This window comes from Eublepharis macularius, chromosome 9 (genome assembly GCF_028583425.1).
Source record: "Eublepharis macularius isolate TG4126 chromosome 9, MPM_Emac_v1.0, whole genome shotgun sequence".
NCBI lineage: Eukaryota > Metazoa > Chordata > Lepidosauria > Squamata > Eublepharidae > Eublepharis > Eublepharis macularius.
The window spans coordinates 8,420,052-8,433,826 of NC_072798.1; the positions used below are offsets into that span (position 1 = coordinate 8,420,052).

At 39.3% G+C, this 13,775-nt stretch overlaps 1 protein-coding gene across 1 annotated transcript in view; it reads left to right on the top strand.

Moving 5' to 3' along the window:
- The window catches only part of LOC129335793 (transcription intermediary factor 1-alpha-like), a 28,940-nt gene that overhangs the window by 4,744 nt on the left and 10,421 nt on the right, over positions 1 to 13,775 (top strand). The window contains exons 5-14 of the mRNA XM_054988590.1: positions 151 to 298; positions 1,635 to 1,767; positions 5,462 to 5,578; positions 6,506 to 6,620; positions 7,820 to 7,966; positions 8,976 to 9,093; positions 9,750 to 10,021; positions 10,397 to 10,522; positions 11,513 to 11,686; positions 12,422 to 12,557. Of these exons, the coding sequence (XP_054844565.1) occupies positions 151 to 298; positions 1,635 to 1,767; positions 5,462 to 5,578; positions 6,506 to 6,620; positions 7,820 to 7,966; positions 8,976 to 9,093; positions 9,750 to 10,021; positions 10,397 to 10,522; positions 11,513 to 11,686; positions 12,422 to 12,557 (1,486 nt within the window). The remainder of the gene's footprint in view (positions 1 to 150; positions 299 to 1,634; positions 1,768 to 5,461; positions 5,579 to 6,505; positions 6,621 to 7,819; positions 7,967 to 8,975; positions 9,094 to 9,749; positions 10,022 to 10,396; positions 10,523 to 11,512; positions 11,687 to 12,421; positions 12,558 to 13,775) is intronic.

A 13,775-nucleotide genomic window follows, 5' to 3' on the forward strand; every position in this document is an offset into this window, starting at 1 on the left:
TCTTTAAGGAGAAGGGCATTCCACGAGCGAGAGGCCACTACTGAAAAAGCCCTGTCTCTTGTTGCTACCGACCTCACCTCTAAAAGCTGGAGCACAGAGAGCAGGACTTGTGAGTCCCATCTTAACTTCCGTGTTCCCATATTTTGACAGGTTTGTTCAAGCTGTGAAGACAATGCAGAAGCCAATGGGTTCTGTGTGGAATGTGTGGAATGGCTGTGTAAGACCTGCATAGAAGCTCATCAGAGAGTGAAATTCACAAAGGACCATCCAGTCAGACAGAAAGATGACGTATCTTCAAGTAAATGTTTTCATTCACAGTTCAAATCTACTTGGGGCCTTTCTCAGAAGCCTAAGTTCTTTATATGGATATTTTGTTTCTTATTTATTTTTATTTATGTCATTTATAGTCCACCTTTCTCACTGAGACTGAAGGTGGATTATACAGTGTGAGATTAGTACAATCAGTATCAAGGACATTGTCATGCTGTGCCAAGGACATATCCATAAACAATGCCATAGGGCGAATAAATACAAGTTTACAAATGCAGAGTTGAAGAAATGCTGAAACAGAACATAAGCAATTCTAGGACTGACATTAGACAACATGAAGCACAGGGAGTACATACGTAAAGCAACATACAATATGTACAGTGACATAGTGGTGAAGTATGGTTCCTAACTCATTAGCAAAGCATCTGAGACCCCCCCCCCCCTACAAAACAGCCCTCCTATCTGAGTAAAAAGCCTTTTTGAATAACTTGTCATTACTGCAGGAGTAAATTCTACTGGATCATGCTTCACTTTTCTGTTTTTGATTTGCCTTTTGACCACAAAAACAAGCCCCCAAACTATACACAAACAGCATAAAAATAATAGAAGCTGTAAAATATCTAGGGAAAATCTAACTCTCTCAACAATACCACCATAAAAATACAGCCGGATTTGAGTCCAGTCAGTGGCACCTTAATGATGAACAAGGTTTGCAGCATATAATCTTTTGAAACTCGAAACTCCCTTCTTTAGAAAGTTAACCGATGGAACCTGACCATGCAGAATACCCCTGAGAGATCCTGAATGATGTTCTGGGCGGGACTAGGTAGAGGCTTGGTTTTTCTTTGAGTTAGAGTCTCTCTACACAAGACATCTGACGTGTTTTTCAAGTGTCGGGAGATGTAGTGTTAGCCAGGAAGCAAAGTTTTGAAAGACAGAGCCAGTGGAGATGGCTTTGGAAGGGACGGATTCTGTCACAGCCCTCCGCTGCCTCTGGTATCTCCTTTTCTGGAGCCTTTGCCGTGCCAAGGCTTGGTTAATTCAAAGTTTTAAGCAGCAGGGGGGGGGCAGGGTAAGATCTGGAAGCAGAGACAGCACGTGTTCTCAAGGTGAAATCTACCACTGTTTACTCCTTGCCCATCTCTTTAATTTGATATTAAGTTGCATGATGCAATGTTAGAGGTATAGAAATTCCTGTTGAAAAGTTTGCACCGGAGAAAAGAAGGGTCCTTTTCATGTTTTCCAGATTTTGAAAAGCTGAGAATATAAGATTCCTGCGCTAAAAAAGCAGATGTGTTCATAAATACATTATTTCTCAACTATAACAAAAAGCTGATATATGTATTTATTCCTTTGTTTTCTAGAGGCTGTTGATAAAACTTGTCAACGACCAGTGTTCTGCCCTTATCATAAAAAGGAGCCCCTGAAGCTCTATTGTGAGACTTGTGACAAATTGACATGTCGGGATTGTCAGTTGCTGGAACACAAAGAGCACAGGTACAAAACTAAGCTGTGTCTTCATAACTAATAAGTTATTTTTTCTTCCCTTATCATATTGGATAATCTGTTCATCATTTCTGTTAAGCATATTTATCAAATAGAACTAAATTTCCAGTTTATGGTTCTACACTGTCACTGCTACGTCTTGGTTAAATGTTATAGAAATAACTACAAACCCCGATAGGGTGCTCTCCTCTGATTAATGACTGTATACTGTAACTGGTATTGCAATTGAAAGAGAGCTGGTAGCTTGGATGAGTGGTGTGAGCAGCAGGGTGGTGGACACGGAGAGTGGTCGGCATGGGACCAGGGATCCCGGTCCTCTGGGGACGAGGGAGGTATGGCGGTGGGACCCAGGGAAGGATGAGAAGGACACGGAGATATGGTGAGGTTCGGTGTCCTTCTAACCTGCGTCCCATCCCAAGGCATGTTGGGTGTGGAGCTAGGAAATATAGCCCCCATTTGACACTGATGTTGTGTAATGCCAGGTCCATAAATAATAAGACCAGAATATTGCACGATTATTTCGTGGCAAATGATGTGGACCTGGTATGCATGACCGAGACCTGGGTGAGGGAGGGTGAGAGGGTTGCTCTGAACAAACTGGCCCCGCCTGGTTTCTCTGTCCTTCATCAGTTCCGAACAGGAGGCCAGGGGGGAGGGGTGGCGATTCTTGTCCAAGAGTCTTTCTCCTTCAGGCCGCTCCCTGTCCTGGAGATCCCCGGCACTGATTGTGTAGGTCTCGTGTGGGGTGCTGAGGAGAGTTTAGCCATCTGTGTGGTGTACCGGCTGCTTAGCGCACCAGCAGATACCTTGCCATGTCTGCTAGAGGTGGTGGCTGGATGGGCCTTGGAGCAGTCAAAACTATTGGTGGTGGGTGACTTCAACGTCCGTGTTGATGACGACGCCTCTAGTCGAGCTGTGGACCTGGTGTCCTCCATGGCCACACTTGGACTCTCCCAGATTGTTTTGGCCTCCACACATCAAGCAGGCCACACACTGGATTTGATCTTGGGGATGGGGATGGGAGTGGTACTGGAAACAACTGAGTTGGTGCCATGGTCAGAACACGTGGTCCTGAAGGCTCGGCTGGATATCCCACCCCCACCCCCATAAATTAAGTAACACTAACTATTCTGTCTGTTACAAAGACACTGTATGCCAGTCAACCACTTTTGCTGATGGATGATCATATGAGTAAAATCCAATTTTTAAATCCTTTGCTAGTTGTTCCACAAGATTTTCACCCAGTTACAAACCCAATTGTTGTCATCAATGTGGTCTTTCACTGCCTTTTACTACTACTTCTGTTAATATTAAAGAATTATCATTTATATGATACTTAACCCCAAACATGTCCACTGTTTCTATGAACCATATTCCAAATTAATCTGGAGTAAGTGAGGCAAATTTGTTTTTTATTTTCATACATGAAAGTTATGTGTTAACATCCATCATTGGGGAGAGCGATATATATACGCACACCCCGATCATGGAGTATTCTATTATTTTACTATTTATTGCTGTATTACTGAGACATTTAAACAACAAACCATCTTTCACTTCTCTCCTGCTGGATTAGAAAGAGTTTGTTTATCTTTATTAACACCAACTAAATTTCAAGGGACAAAAAATGGAAGAAAAACAAGTTAGTAAGTTCCCTTAAGATGATATGATAAAAATTTAGGACATAACGTTCTTAAATTTTCTTCCGAATTAAAAGGCATGGCATATTTCCTTCAAAAATGCTTCTAGTGAATGTAGACTCAGCAAAATTTACTGCAAAAGATTCTTTAGATTGGGCTAAATTGTTATATGCTGTAAAAAGCAACAGGCTTACTGTACAAATACAGTGTATGGTAGTCACTGGCAGCTTAATACTGATGTATCCAAGCAGTAATGTAGTATAACTGAAGCATAGTCTTCTCTGTCTTCACGCTAAAGTGTGTGTGTGTTATGTGCTGTCGAGTCGCCTCCAACCTATGGCGACTCAATGAATTGAAAGATCTCCAAAACATCCTATATTACAGACTTGCTCAGATCGTGCAAACTGGAGGGACATGGCTTCCTTTACTGAGCCCAGCCATCTTGTTTTAGGTCTTTCCTGGCATTATTGACTTTTCCAGAGAATCTTGTCTTCTCATGATGTGACCAAAGTACGATAGCCCTAGTCTTGTCATTTTAGCTTCAGGCTTGATTGGATCTAGTACCCACTTACTTGTCTTTTTGACTCTCCATGGTATCTGCAAAACTCTCCTCCAGCACCACATTTCAAACGGATCAATTTTCTTCCTGTCAGCTTTCTTCACTGTCCAACTTTCACATCCATACATAGTAATAGGAAATACCATAATTTGGATTATTTTGATCTTGGTTCCCAGAAAGACATCTTTATTTGTAAGGATCTTATCTAGCTCCTTCACAGCTGCTTTTCCAAGTCCTCAGTCTTCTGATTTCTTCATTGCAGTCTCCTTTTGGTTGATGATTGAGCCAAGGAATTGAAAATCTTGAACAGTTTAAATTTTCTCATTGTCAACTTTAAAATTGTGTAATTCCTCAGTAGTCATTACTTTTGTCTTCTTGATCTTCAGCTGTAATCCCCTTTTGGCGCTTTCTTCAAGTCTTCAATATTTTCTGTCAAAATTTTGAGCATCGCTTGCTTGCATGGGAAAGTAACGCGATAGTACAGTAGTTGCTGCACTCTTTGGCATCCCCTTTCTTTGGAACTGGAATACAGACTGAGCATTTCCAGTCCATGGGCCATTGTTTTGTTTTCCATATTTGTTGATAGATTCTTATTAAGATTCTGATGGACTCTGAAGTGACAAGCTTATAACTTATAGTTGTGGGTCCTATTTTATACATTTAGAGTGAAATCCTAAGCAAAGTTACTCCATTTTGTGCCCATTGTATTTTAGTATTTCTTATTCTTATAAACTGTGGTAGATAATGCCCTTAAGTCATAGCTGACTTATGGCGACCCCTGCTGGGGTTTTTATGTTAAGAGACTAACAGAGGTGGTTTTCCATTGCCTGCCTCTGCAACCCTGGTCTTCATTGGAGGTCTCCCATTCAATTCCTAACCAAGGCTTAGCTTGAAAAACAATTGAACTAAATTTTAAAAACAATTCCAACATATTTCAAACTAGTTCTAAGATTTTTTCAAATGATAAGTACTTTCTCAGAACAGCCTGATTTTTTTAGTTCTTCTGAAAAAGCAGACATTTTAAACATAATATGGCTAACTGTTATGTGCGTCATTTTGATTTTTACCTTTTACAAAAATTCAAATGGACTGTTTTTCAATAACCTGAAAACTATACATATGCTACAAATTAACCTTGAGTTTAGGGATAGTACGCCACACAATTTTAAGAGTTATAATTATATGTCTAGATCAGACTATTCGGTTAGCCACTCCACTAATATGAGATGATTTCATAATACAAATTGCTAACATTTACCAAAGGAAATTATGCATACCAGTGGATAGTATTAAATAATACAAAATATAACAGTAAACAATAACTATAATCAAAATTGAAAACACTTGCTAACATGTGTCTTGAGTTATTTTAAGCAGATTTTTCTTTTAACTATTGGTGCCCTAAGGCCACCATCTTTTTTTTTTTTTAGCAAGTCCACATGTAGTCCTTTTATCTGCTTGGTTTATTATTTTTATCTTATTGCAGGTACCAGTTTATAGAAGAAGCCTTTCAGAATCAAAAGGTGGTAATTGATACGCTTGTTACAAAGCTGATGGAGAAAAGTAAATACATAAAATATACAGGCGAGCAGATCCAGAATAGGTATTTATCCTGTTTTGCAGTAGTAAAATAGCACTTGATGAATGATGGCAGATTGGATTTAGTAATTTTATTTTTATTTACTTCAAACATTTCTGTGCCACCTTTTCACCCAAATAGTGTCCCCAAGGTGGCAAACAAAAACATTTAAAACATTAAAGCAGTAATGTGCAAAGAATCTTCCAGGCTTGATTACTTACAGAGCAATCCTAAGCAGAGTTACACCGGTCTAAGCCCATTGAAATGAATGGGCTTAGGCTGGTGTAACTCTGCTTAGGATTGCACTGTTAGTGATTATTACCTGTGGTTTGTCATTTACGTCTGAAACATGCTGTTGTATCTATGCTGTTTATAAAAACCTTTTAAAATGTTGTTTTAATTTAGGGCAAAAATTGGGAATCCTCTATCCTAAAATAGCATACAGTCTAAAAGTAAAAAAGAGACTAAACAAATGGGAGATGTAGCAGGAATAAGCAAATAAATACATTCACATTTACTGTTTTTAAAACAGTCAAGCACAATTTTATGAGAGAGAAAATAGATGATTATATGAGAAGGAAGAGATGGCTTGATATGTTTTTAAGAAGTAATCGGATAGATACGTTCTGAAAGATTTGATAACACAAGCAGCAAAGGAAGCCAATTTTCCGGTATTTTTAAAAACAGGCCATTTTAACATAACTACTTTATGTATTCAGACAGATTTTGTTTCCTGAGATTAATGCCGCTTCTCCCGGCAGTGAGCAGAATGTGAGAGAAACTATTTGCAGCAAAAAGTCCCATTAAAATTGATAGAATTGCAGCTGTGATCCAGCAAGGGCGCACAGTTTAGTTGAGACTGAATTTTCCTGGATTGTCTTACAAGAAGCTCCGTCGTTTTCTTTTGCTCACTATATAAAATAGCATATCTACATTGTTTACATTTTACAGGATCCTTGAAGTGAATCGGAATCAAAAGATGGCAGAACAGGACGTTAAAGTTGCCATTTTTACATTGATAGTAGAAATAAGTAAGAAGGGGAAAGCTCTGTTGCATCAGCTAGAGGTAAATTCCTGTCTACTCAGGGCAGTAATAAGGTCCTACTCTGACACATCATAGATGAGTTTCCTAATAAACAGTGAAGAATTCTGAGATATTTAAAAACATCAATGTAAAAATCAATATCTGCTAGCACAGCTTATACATTTATTTATTTATTTACGTTATTTATAGTCTGCCTTTCTCACTGAGACTCAAGGTGGATTACATAGTGTGATCTATGGCTTGGGCATTGAATTAACAACACAGTAGGATATTGGATCGCAGAAATTTGAAAACAAGCACATATCCGCCCTGAGCCTGCTGGCGTGGGGAGGGCGGAATATAAATCTAATAAATTAAATTTTAAAATATCTGATACAGAGCTAAAACAATACTGAAACAAAGCATAAGCAAGCAGAAATCTGATCCAAAACTAAAACAAAATTTCTGTTATTCTTTCCAGCACGTTTCCACTTTTTCCTAGTCTGTGTTCAGTGGGATATTTTGATAAGTTGTCTGAAGTGTGCTTTCCAGAGATAACTTAGTATGTGTGGGGCACAGCTTCATGCATAGAAAAAATACATCAGAAGCCACCCTGTTTCCCAGGGTATAAAGCTATAAAAAAATTCTAGACTTTAATAGAAGTTTTAGATTTCATCAAGATATAAAGGTAGCTGTGTTGCAATAGAAATAGTAATTTATGGAAGAACATCGAATATTGAAATCCTAGTATTCTTTGATAACTATCATCTTATAATTACCATAGTGTCTGAAATAGGGAGCTTTGACGCTTGAAAGCTTGCACTCTGAAAATCTTGTTGGTCTCTAAGGTGCCGCTGGACTAAATGTTCATGGTAAATGTTGTATGTTCATGTAAATGTTGCATCATTGAAAAAGTTCATGTAAATGTTGCATCATAGGAAATGTACAAATTAGTTGCTTGAATGTTATTATGCAACAGAAAAATTGTCTGAACAAGGAATACCTAGGGAGCCATAAGGTGTTAGAAAACAGAGGGTTTGAATTCAAATCGGTTATTAAAAGTGGACGGCTGTTTGCTAATTTGAAATGGAGATTGACCTCAGTACGGTGACTTGAGTTAGCAGCTAATTGTCACTTTTGGAAATTCATCTGTTCTTGTGTCTTTCCTTGAAAATGGTGTGCAGCTGTTGAATCTGCAACAAGGATTAGCAAAAGAGATTACAACTTTTTCTCTCTTGCAGTGTCTGGCTCAGGAACACCAGATGAAGCTTCTGCAGCAACAAGAAAAAGTGGCCAGGCTCTCTAAGCAGTTGGAACATGTCATAAACTTTTCAAATTGGGCTGTTTCCAGTGGGAGCAGCACAGCTTTGTTATACAGCAAACGGCTGGTAAAAATACAGCACTATTTCGCTTTTGTCTAGGATGGCAATAGTCATGGGAAGTTGATTACATTTTGAGACCTTGTCAATACTACAAGAAAATCATGCAGATGCAGAAAAGCTAAGGGCAGGTTGGGGCAAAAGCTAATCGCTGAAGTTGTTACTGCTGATGATAGTTTGAACATTAGGAGTGGGTCAAAAGCGAATAAGAGTTGTTGAGACAGTAAAGCATTATGAATTTGATATTTACGTTTGTAAATTTATGTATAAGTACACTTGGTGAAGAGCTGAGCTATGTTTCCTTGAAAGAGACGGTGGGTTTCCTACCTCATAATGCATAGTATATGATCATGTCAGAGGAACTAATTCACAATGTAACATCCTGGAGCTTCCTATACTAGGAATGTATGTTACATTGGTCATTATAGCCCAGTACAGATGACCCCCACTTGTAGACATTGACTCAACGTGCCGGGGGGAGAGCGGGTACAAGCGTGCTGGTCCTGTCTTAGTGTGATTGACTGATTATCTGCAGATTGTGACCAAGTGGAGGAAACAGCCATGCGTACTTCCCCCTCCCTTCCATGGTGATAAGCAATGCTTTTTTTAGAGTGCTGTTGATCGCGGGAGAGTGTATGTATGAGCATATGATCAGGCAACTACCAGGAAGGTAGCAGGGCCAGCGCACCTGTGTCTATTCTCCCTCCGTGTACATTGTGAACACGCACAGGAAAGAAGTGTTACTTGTACTTGGTGTGTGTATGGGGGGGTGGGGAACAGGCATAAAAATTATATGATACATTATTTTTTTCATGGGGGATTCCAGCAATAGTGAAATGGTATGATGAAATATGGTGATTCAATGAGAAACTATTTGTTTTCACTTAGTAAAATTAACTTAAGATACTTTGATGGGGAAAGTTAGGTTCTTTGTTTATAGCTTTTCTCGTCTATTTATTGGCCTATGGAAAAATACTGAAATTTCAAAGTTACTGTTGCATTCTTCATTTTATTTTAGATTACATATCGGTTGCGATACCTCCTTAGAGCAAGGTGTGATGCCTTACCAGTGTCTAACCCCACTATTCAGTTTCACTGTGATCCTGGCTCCTGGGCCCAAAATATTTTCAACTTAGGTATGGCAAATTTCTTACTTGCAGCTTGGTTAGTGATGAAGATGTTACCATGTCTGTCATCTGAATAATCTGTCGATTATTGTTTAAGTGTCTTGTGAATGGTTAGAGAGTCTAATAAGTGTGTAATTTGCTTCTTGTTTGTGTTGTTGATAATCCTTAGAATAACGGTGTGTGGAATATAATTTCTAAGTAGGAAAATGTGTGTTCTTGTATGTATAGTGAATGCACAAATTGTTGTGTACCCATGAGGAAAGATGTCCCAATTGGTTGAGGTTTCCCACAGTGTATTTGCTTGCCACAAATGATTACATGCACTCAGAGTGCATGCAGCTTCCTATGTGGAAATGATTGCATGTGGGAAATTTATCATCTGTGTGAAAGCACTTAAGAATTTAGCAGAATAAGAGGATGTCTGTCAGATAGTCAGATATTTTTATATAAACATCTATTCAGGCCCTGACTATTAGTGATGCTGGTCTCAACAACTGGATAGAAGCATATTTGGATAACCTATTTTCACAGCAACAGATTAGTTTTTGAACTAGAAATTTGGCAGGCACATCGATGCCAGTTTGTCAAAGAGTATTGCCTAGTACCAAAAAAAGATATAGTGTAAACCTTAACTTGTAAATAATGAAGAAATTATTTTTATCCAGGTTCCCTGGTAATTGAAGATAATGAAATCCCACCACACATGCCTAAAAGCCCTGTGATGGAGCCAAACATACAGCCACAAAGTGGCATCAAACCTTCAAATCAACTATCCAAGTTCCCAACACAGATCAGTTTAGCTCAACTGAGACTTCAGCACATGCAGCAGCAGGCCCTGGCTCAGAGGCAGCAGGCGCAACGGAGGTCAGGTCCTGTGGGTCTCCCAAATCCTAGAATTGCAGGGCCCATGGACCAGACTCCCCCACCACCACCGCAGGTAAATTAGGGCAAGACCAGAGTAGAGGATCCCTATACTTTGCGCAAAGGGAAAGCTGAAGTCAGCTGAGTGATGAGTTTCGTGCTTTTAGCAGAATTGTATGGAGACCACATTATATAATCATCAGTGTTTAAAGATCAGTGCCCTCTATTGAATTCCTAAACACTTATATACTCTGTAAGGGGATCTTTTGTAAAACTGCTGTGTAGCTTTCCCTTTTTGGCTAAGCAGGCTGTGAAACTGAATTAATGGGCTACATTGCATTATGTTTAGGGCAAATCACATAGTTCTGTAATCATTACAACTCATGAGGTTTCAATGACAATCTTGGAAAACACTTAACTCTTAACTGATAAGATTGCTTTATCTTTCCAGCAGCCCCTTCCACATTTAGTTAACTTTCAGGTTCACAATCCCAAATCAGATGGCTCAGTTCCTCATCCAGCCGCAAGGCCCAGTCTGCTACAGATGGCATTCTTGGCACAGCAAGCTATTAAACAGGTAAACTGTTCATATCATTTGCAAACCCTCCTCCCTAACCCTGCTAGCCTGAACTCTTAATAGTTGAAGAGAGTTACTGGAGAGAACACCACAGTTAGGAATACTGTTTATTATTTTTCATAAAATAAAAATGGAGAGGATATCTTTTGACTGAACTGAAAGGCAAATTTAAGAGATGTTGTCATACAGTGTTCTGAAGCCAAAACAGAGGGGATGATAACAACTCTAAGCAACAGATTGAGTAACCAGAAGGTTGCTATAAAAGATATGCTTACAGAATGTACTGTCTTAATAAAAATCTTCTCAAATGCCTTATTTATTTATTTCAAATTTCTATTCCGCCCTCCCCACGAGTGGGCTCAGGGCAGATAACATATTAAAATACAATAAAAAATTCATCTACATTAAAACAACAGTACAATACACATTTAAAACAGGATGGTGGACAGCCTTCACAGGAAGGGTTAAGATTTTATACACCCCTTTTTTCAGGCCGGCGGAGGCCCAGCCTCAGCCATATGCCTGGCGGAACAGCTCTGTCTTGCAGGCCCTTCCGGGCCCTGATTTCAGCAGACAGAGAGTTCCACCAGGTGGGAACCAGAACCGAAAAGGCCCTGGCTCTAGTCGAGGCTCGGCGGGCCTCCTTGAGAAATATGTGGTATTTAAACCTCCCTGTCAAGACAAAGTTCTAAATGATTAACTCAGGTTGTAACTTGACCAAACGTGTTCAGCAAAAATGCGTTTATTTGTGATCGCATCAATCAGTTTACATACAAGAAAGACATATATGTATATTTTTGATCAGTTAAAATCCTCAGTGAACACTATTTGTTAAAATGGTATCCACAATGCAAAGTCTTCCAATTAACATATCCCCAAGTGTCAATAAATAATATCATAAAACCTGATCGGATGTAGCTCATTCTTCATATGTACATATCTGACTTTAGCAAGGAATGTTTGTTTTTTTACATGTTTGCTCTTTTGTAGTGGAAAATCCACAGTGGACAAGGTTCTGCTGCGCCCTCAAATGCCAGCAGTACTACTACAACTGCCTCTAGTCCCACTAGTGCTATTGAATACGATGAGAAGACACTTGATCCACCTGTGATAGATCTGACTTCAGCAAGAAGTGGTTCCTACACACTACCTTCTCTTCCTGATGTATGATGGATATTTTGCTTTCTGAAAAGATGTATTACTTTTGGTGACTATGTATTGCATCGGTAGATTAGGAACCTGCTAGCTTACCTGCAAAATAGACCAGTCCAGAAACCTTTTCATTGTTTGTTGTGTTCTAACAGTTACTTCTGACTGTAACAACCAGTTGATTCCTGTTCAGCCCTGAATCCTGAGAAGAGAGCAAGCGCTCATTTTTAGGTGGCTGGTTTCTAGTCTTGCAGTATATTCTGGCATTAGAATATTCTTTGGGAAATTCTAACCTTAAACTAACTTGTGCCGATTTCTTCAGTTGATGGATATACTCCAGAAGAGCATCTCCAAAGCTGCTCTTTCCTTATTCTTAAAAATTCTTCCCTGGAGTTATACAAATATGTCTCTCAGGCCTGTAGACTGGAGACTTGTAAAAAAGTAACAGTGGTATTAATTGGGGCCTCATACACATATGTTATTGTTTAGCACTGTATGCGTTTTAAACATTTATAATATGCATGACTAGCAAATAAGCATGCATCTTGCCAGGTTGTGTTCTGGGTGTGCTAAATGTGCTAATGCTGTAAAGTTATATTGTATTCATTAGTGTGCTTCTGTGGCCCTAGAATGAATTGATACGTTGCTAGCCGATACGTAATCCTGTGTCACGGCTAATTTGATAAATTCTAAGCGAGGATGTGATTCTATTCTACATATCTTAAGTGCTTTCATCCTTTTTTTAAAAAGATGGATTGCTCAGAAGCTATTTCCATGGGTAGCGTTGCCAGGAGAGATGGAATTTTGGAGCACAACCAATCCAAACACGCTTCACACAAAACTGTCCAGTCCCCAAATTCATCAGTACCATCTCCAGGCCTTCCAGGTATAGATGCTGCTATTCATACAATGCTAAATCTTTCGGTAAGCACCAACAAACAAGTGACTGCCAAAGGCTTACAGTTTAGCAAAATAAACCGTGGGGACAGGCAAAAGGGAGGAAATAATTAAAGTAAATTGAGCACATTGATTATAGAGGGGTTCTGTTTCTGGTTTCCCAGATGAAGAATCCCTTTTGAGGGAAAAGCCTCATAAAAGAGAGATTTCTGGAAGCTTTTTGAAAGAGGGAGAGCAAAGCAATACAATGTAGATGAAAGAAGAAAAAATATTACCGACTCTTAAGGAGAGGCAAGTGGACCGGAGACACAAATGTGTGCAACTTAAGTAGAGTTTCAGGTGTAAAGAATTAGAAGGATGGAGAGCACACACTGGAGAATGACAAGATATTGTTGCTTGTGGGGGGATCAAGAATATGTATTGATTTAAAAGTAACACACAGTATCTTATACTGGTTGGGATGACTGAGGCAGCCATTGCCAAAAAACAATAAATCCTAAAAACCAAGGATTGTGGAGCAGATTGAAGACAAGCAGTTGGAAGAACAGAGGAAATAATATTGCAATAACCAATGCATGAAATAAAATTTGCTTGCTTTTATAAAATGAATTACGCAGCCTAAAGTACCTCAAGAGATTCTTGTTCAGGCTTTTCCTTGGAAGCTTCCAAGAAGAGATCTCACATACTTTCTAGATGGCCTGTGTTCTTGCTGTAGAGGTGAAATGCATTGAATCGAGCAGTTCTGTCGATTGCAATGAAAGAATGAAGCAGTCTTTCACCTGAAGCTTTTAAAATCTTTCATAATCATGAAGACATGCTTTGAGAATAATGCTGTGGGTTGTAAGAATTTTCCTAGGGTGCAACCTTGTTAAGCCTATGGGCGCTTTGGGAATTTTCAGAAAAAGAGTGGATACTGACACAAGCTGGGCCAGTCACAAAACACTGAGAGATTCCAAGCTCAGGGCTTACCTACAACAGTGGAAGCTTCTGACATATCAACATAAAGGCAATGCCTCTGGGCTCTTCTAAAGCACAACCCGTATAGAGAAGGCACAGAAAAACCAGGACCAGCTCTTTGGGGAAAAGAAGTTGCTTGTTTGCACTTTCCAAAGAAAGGGGAGGGTGTGATTTTTATGAAGCTTGAGGGAGAGGTTGCCAAGCCTAGGAAGGTCTGTGTCTATGACCGGGCTAAGGGTGCATGGGTGTA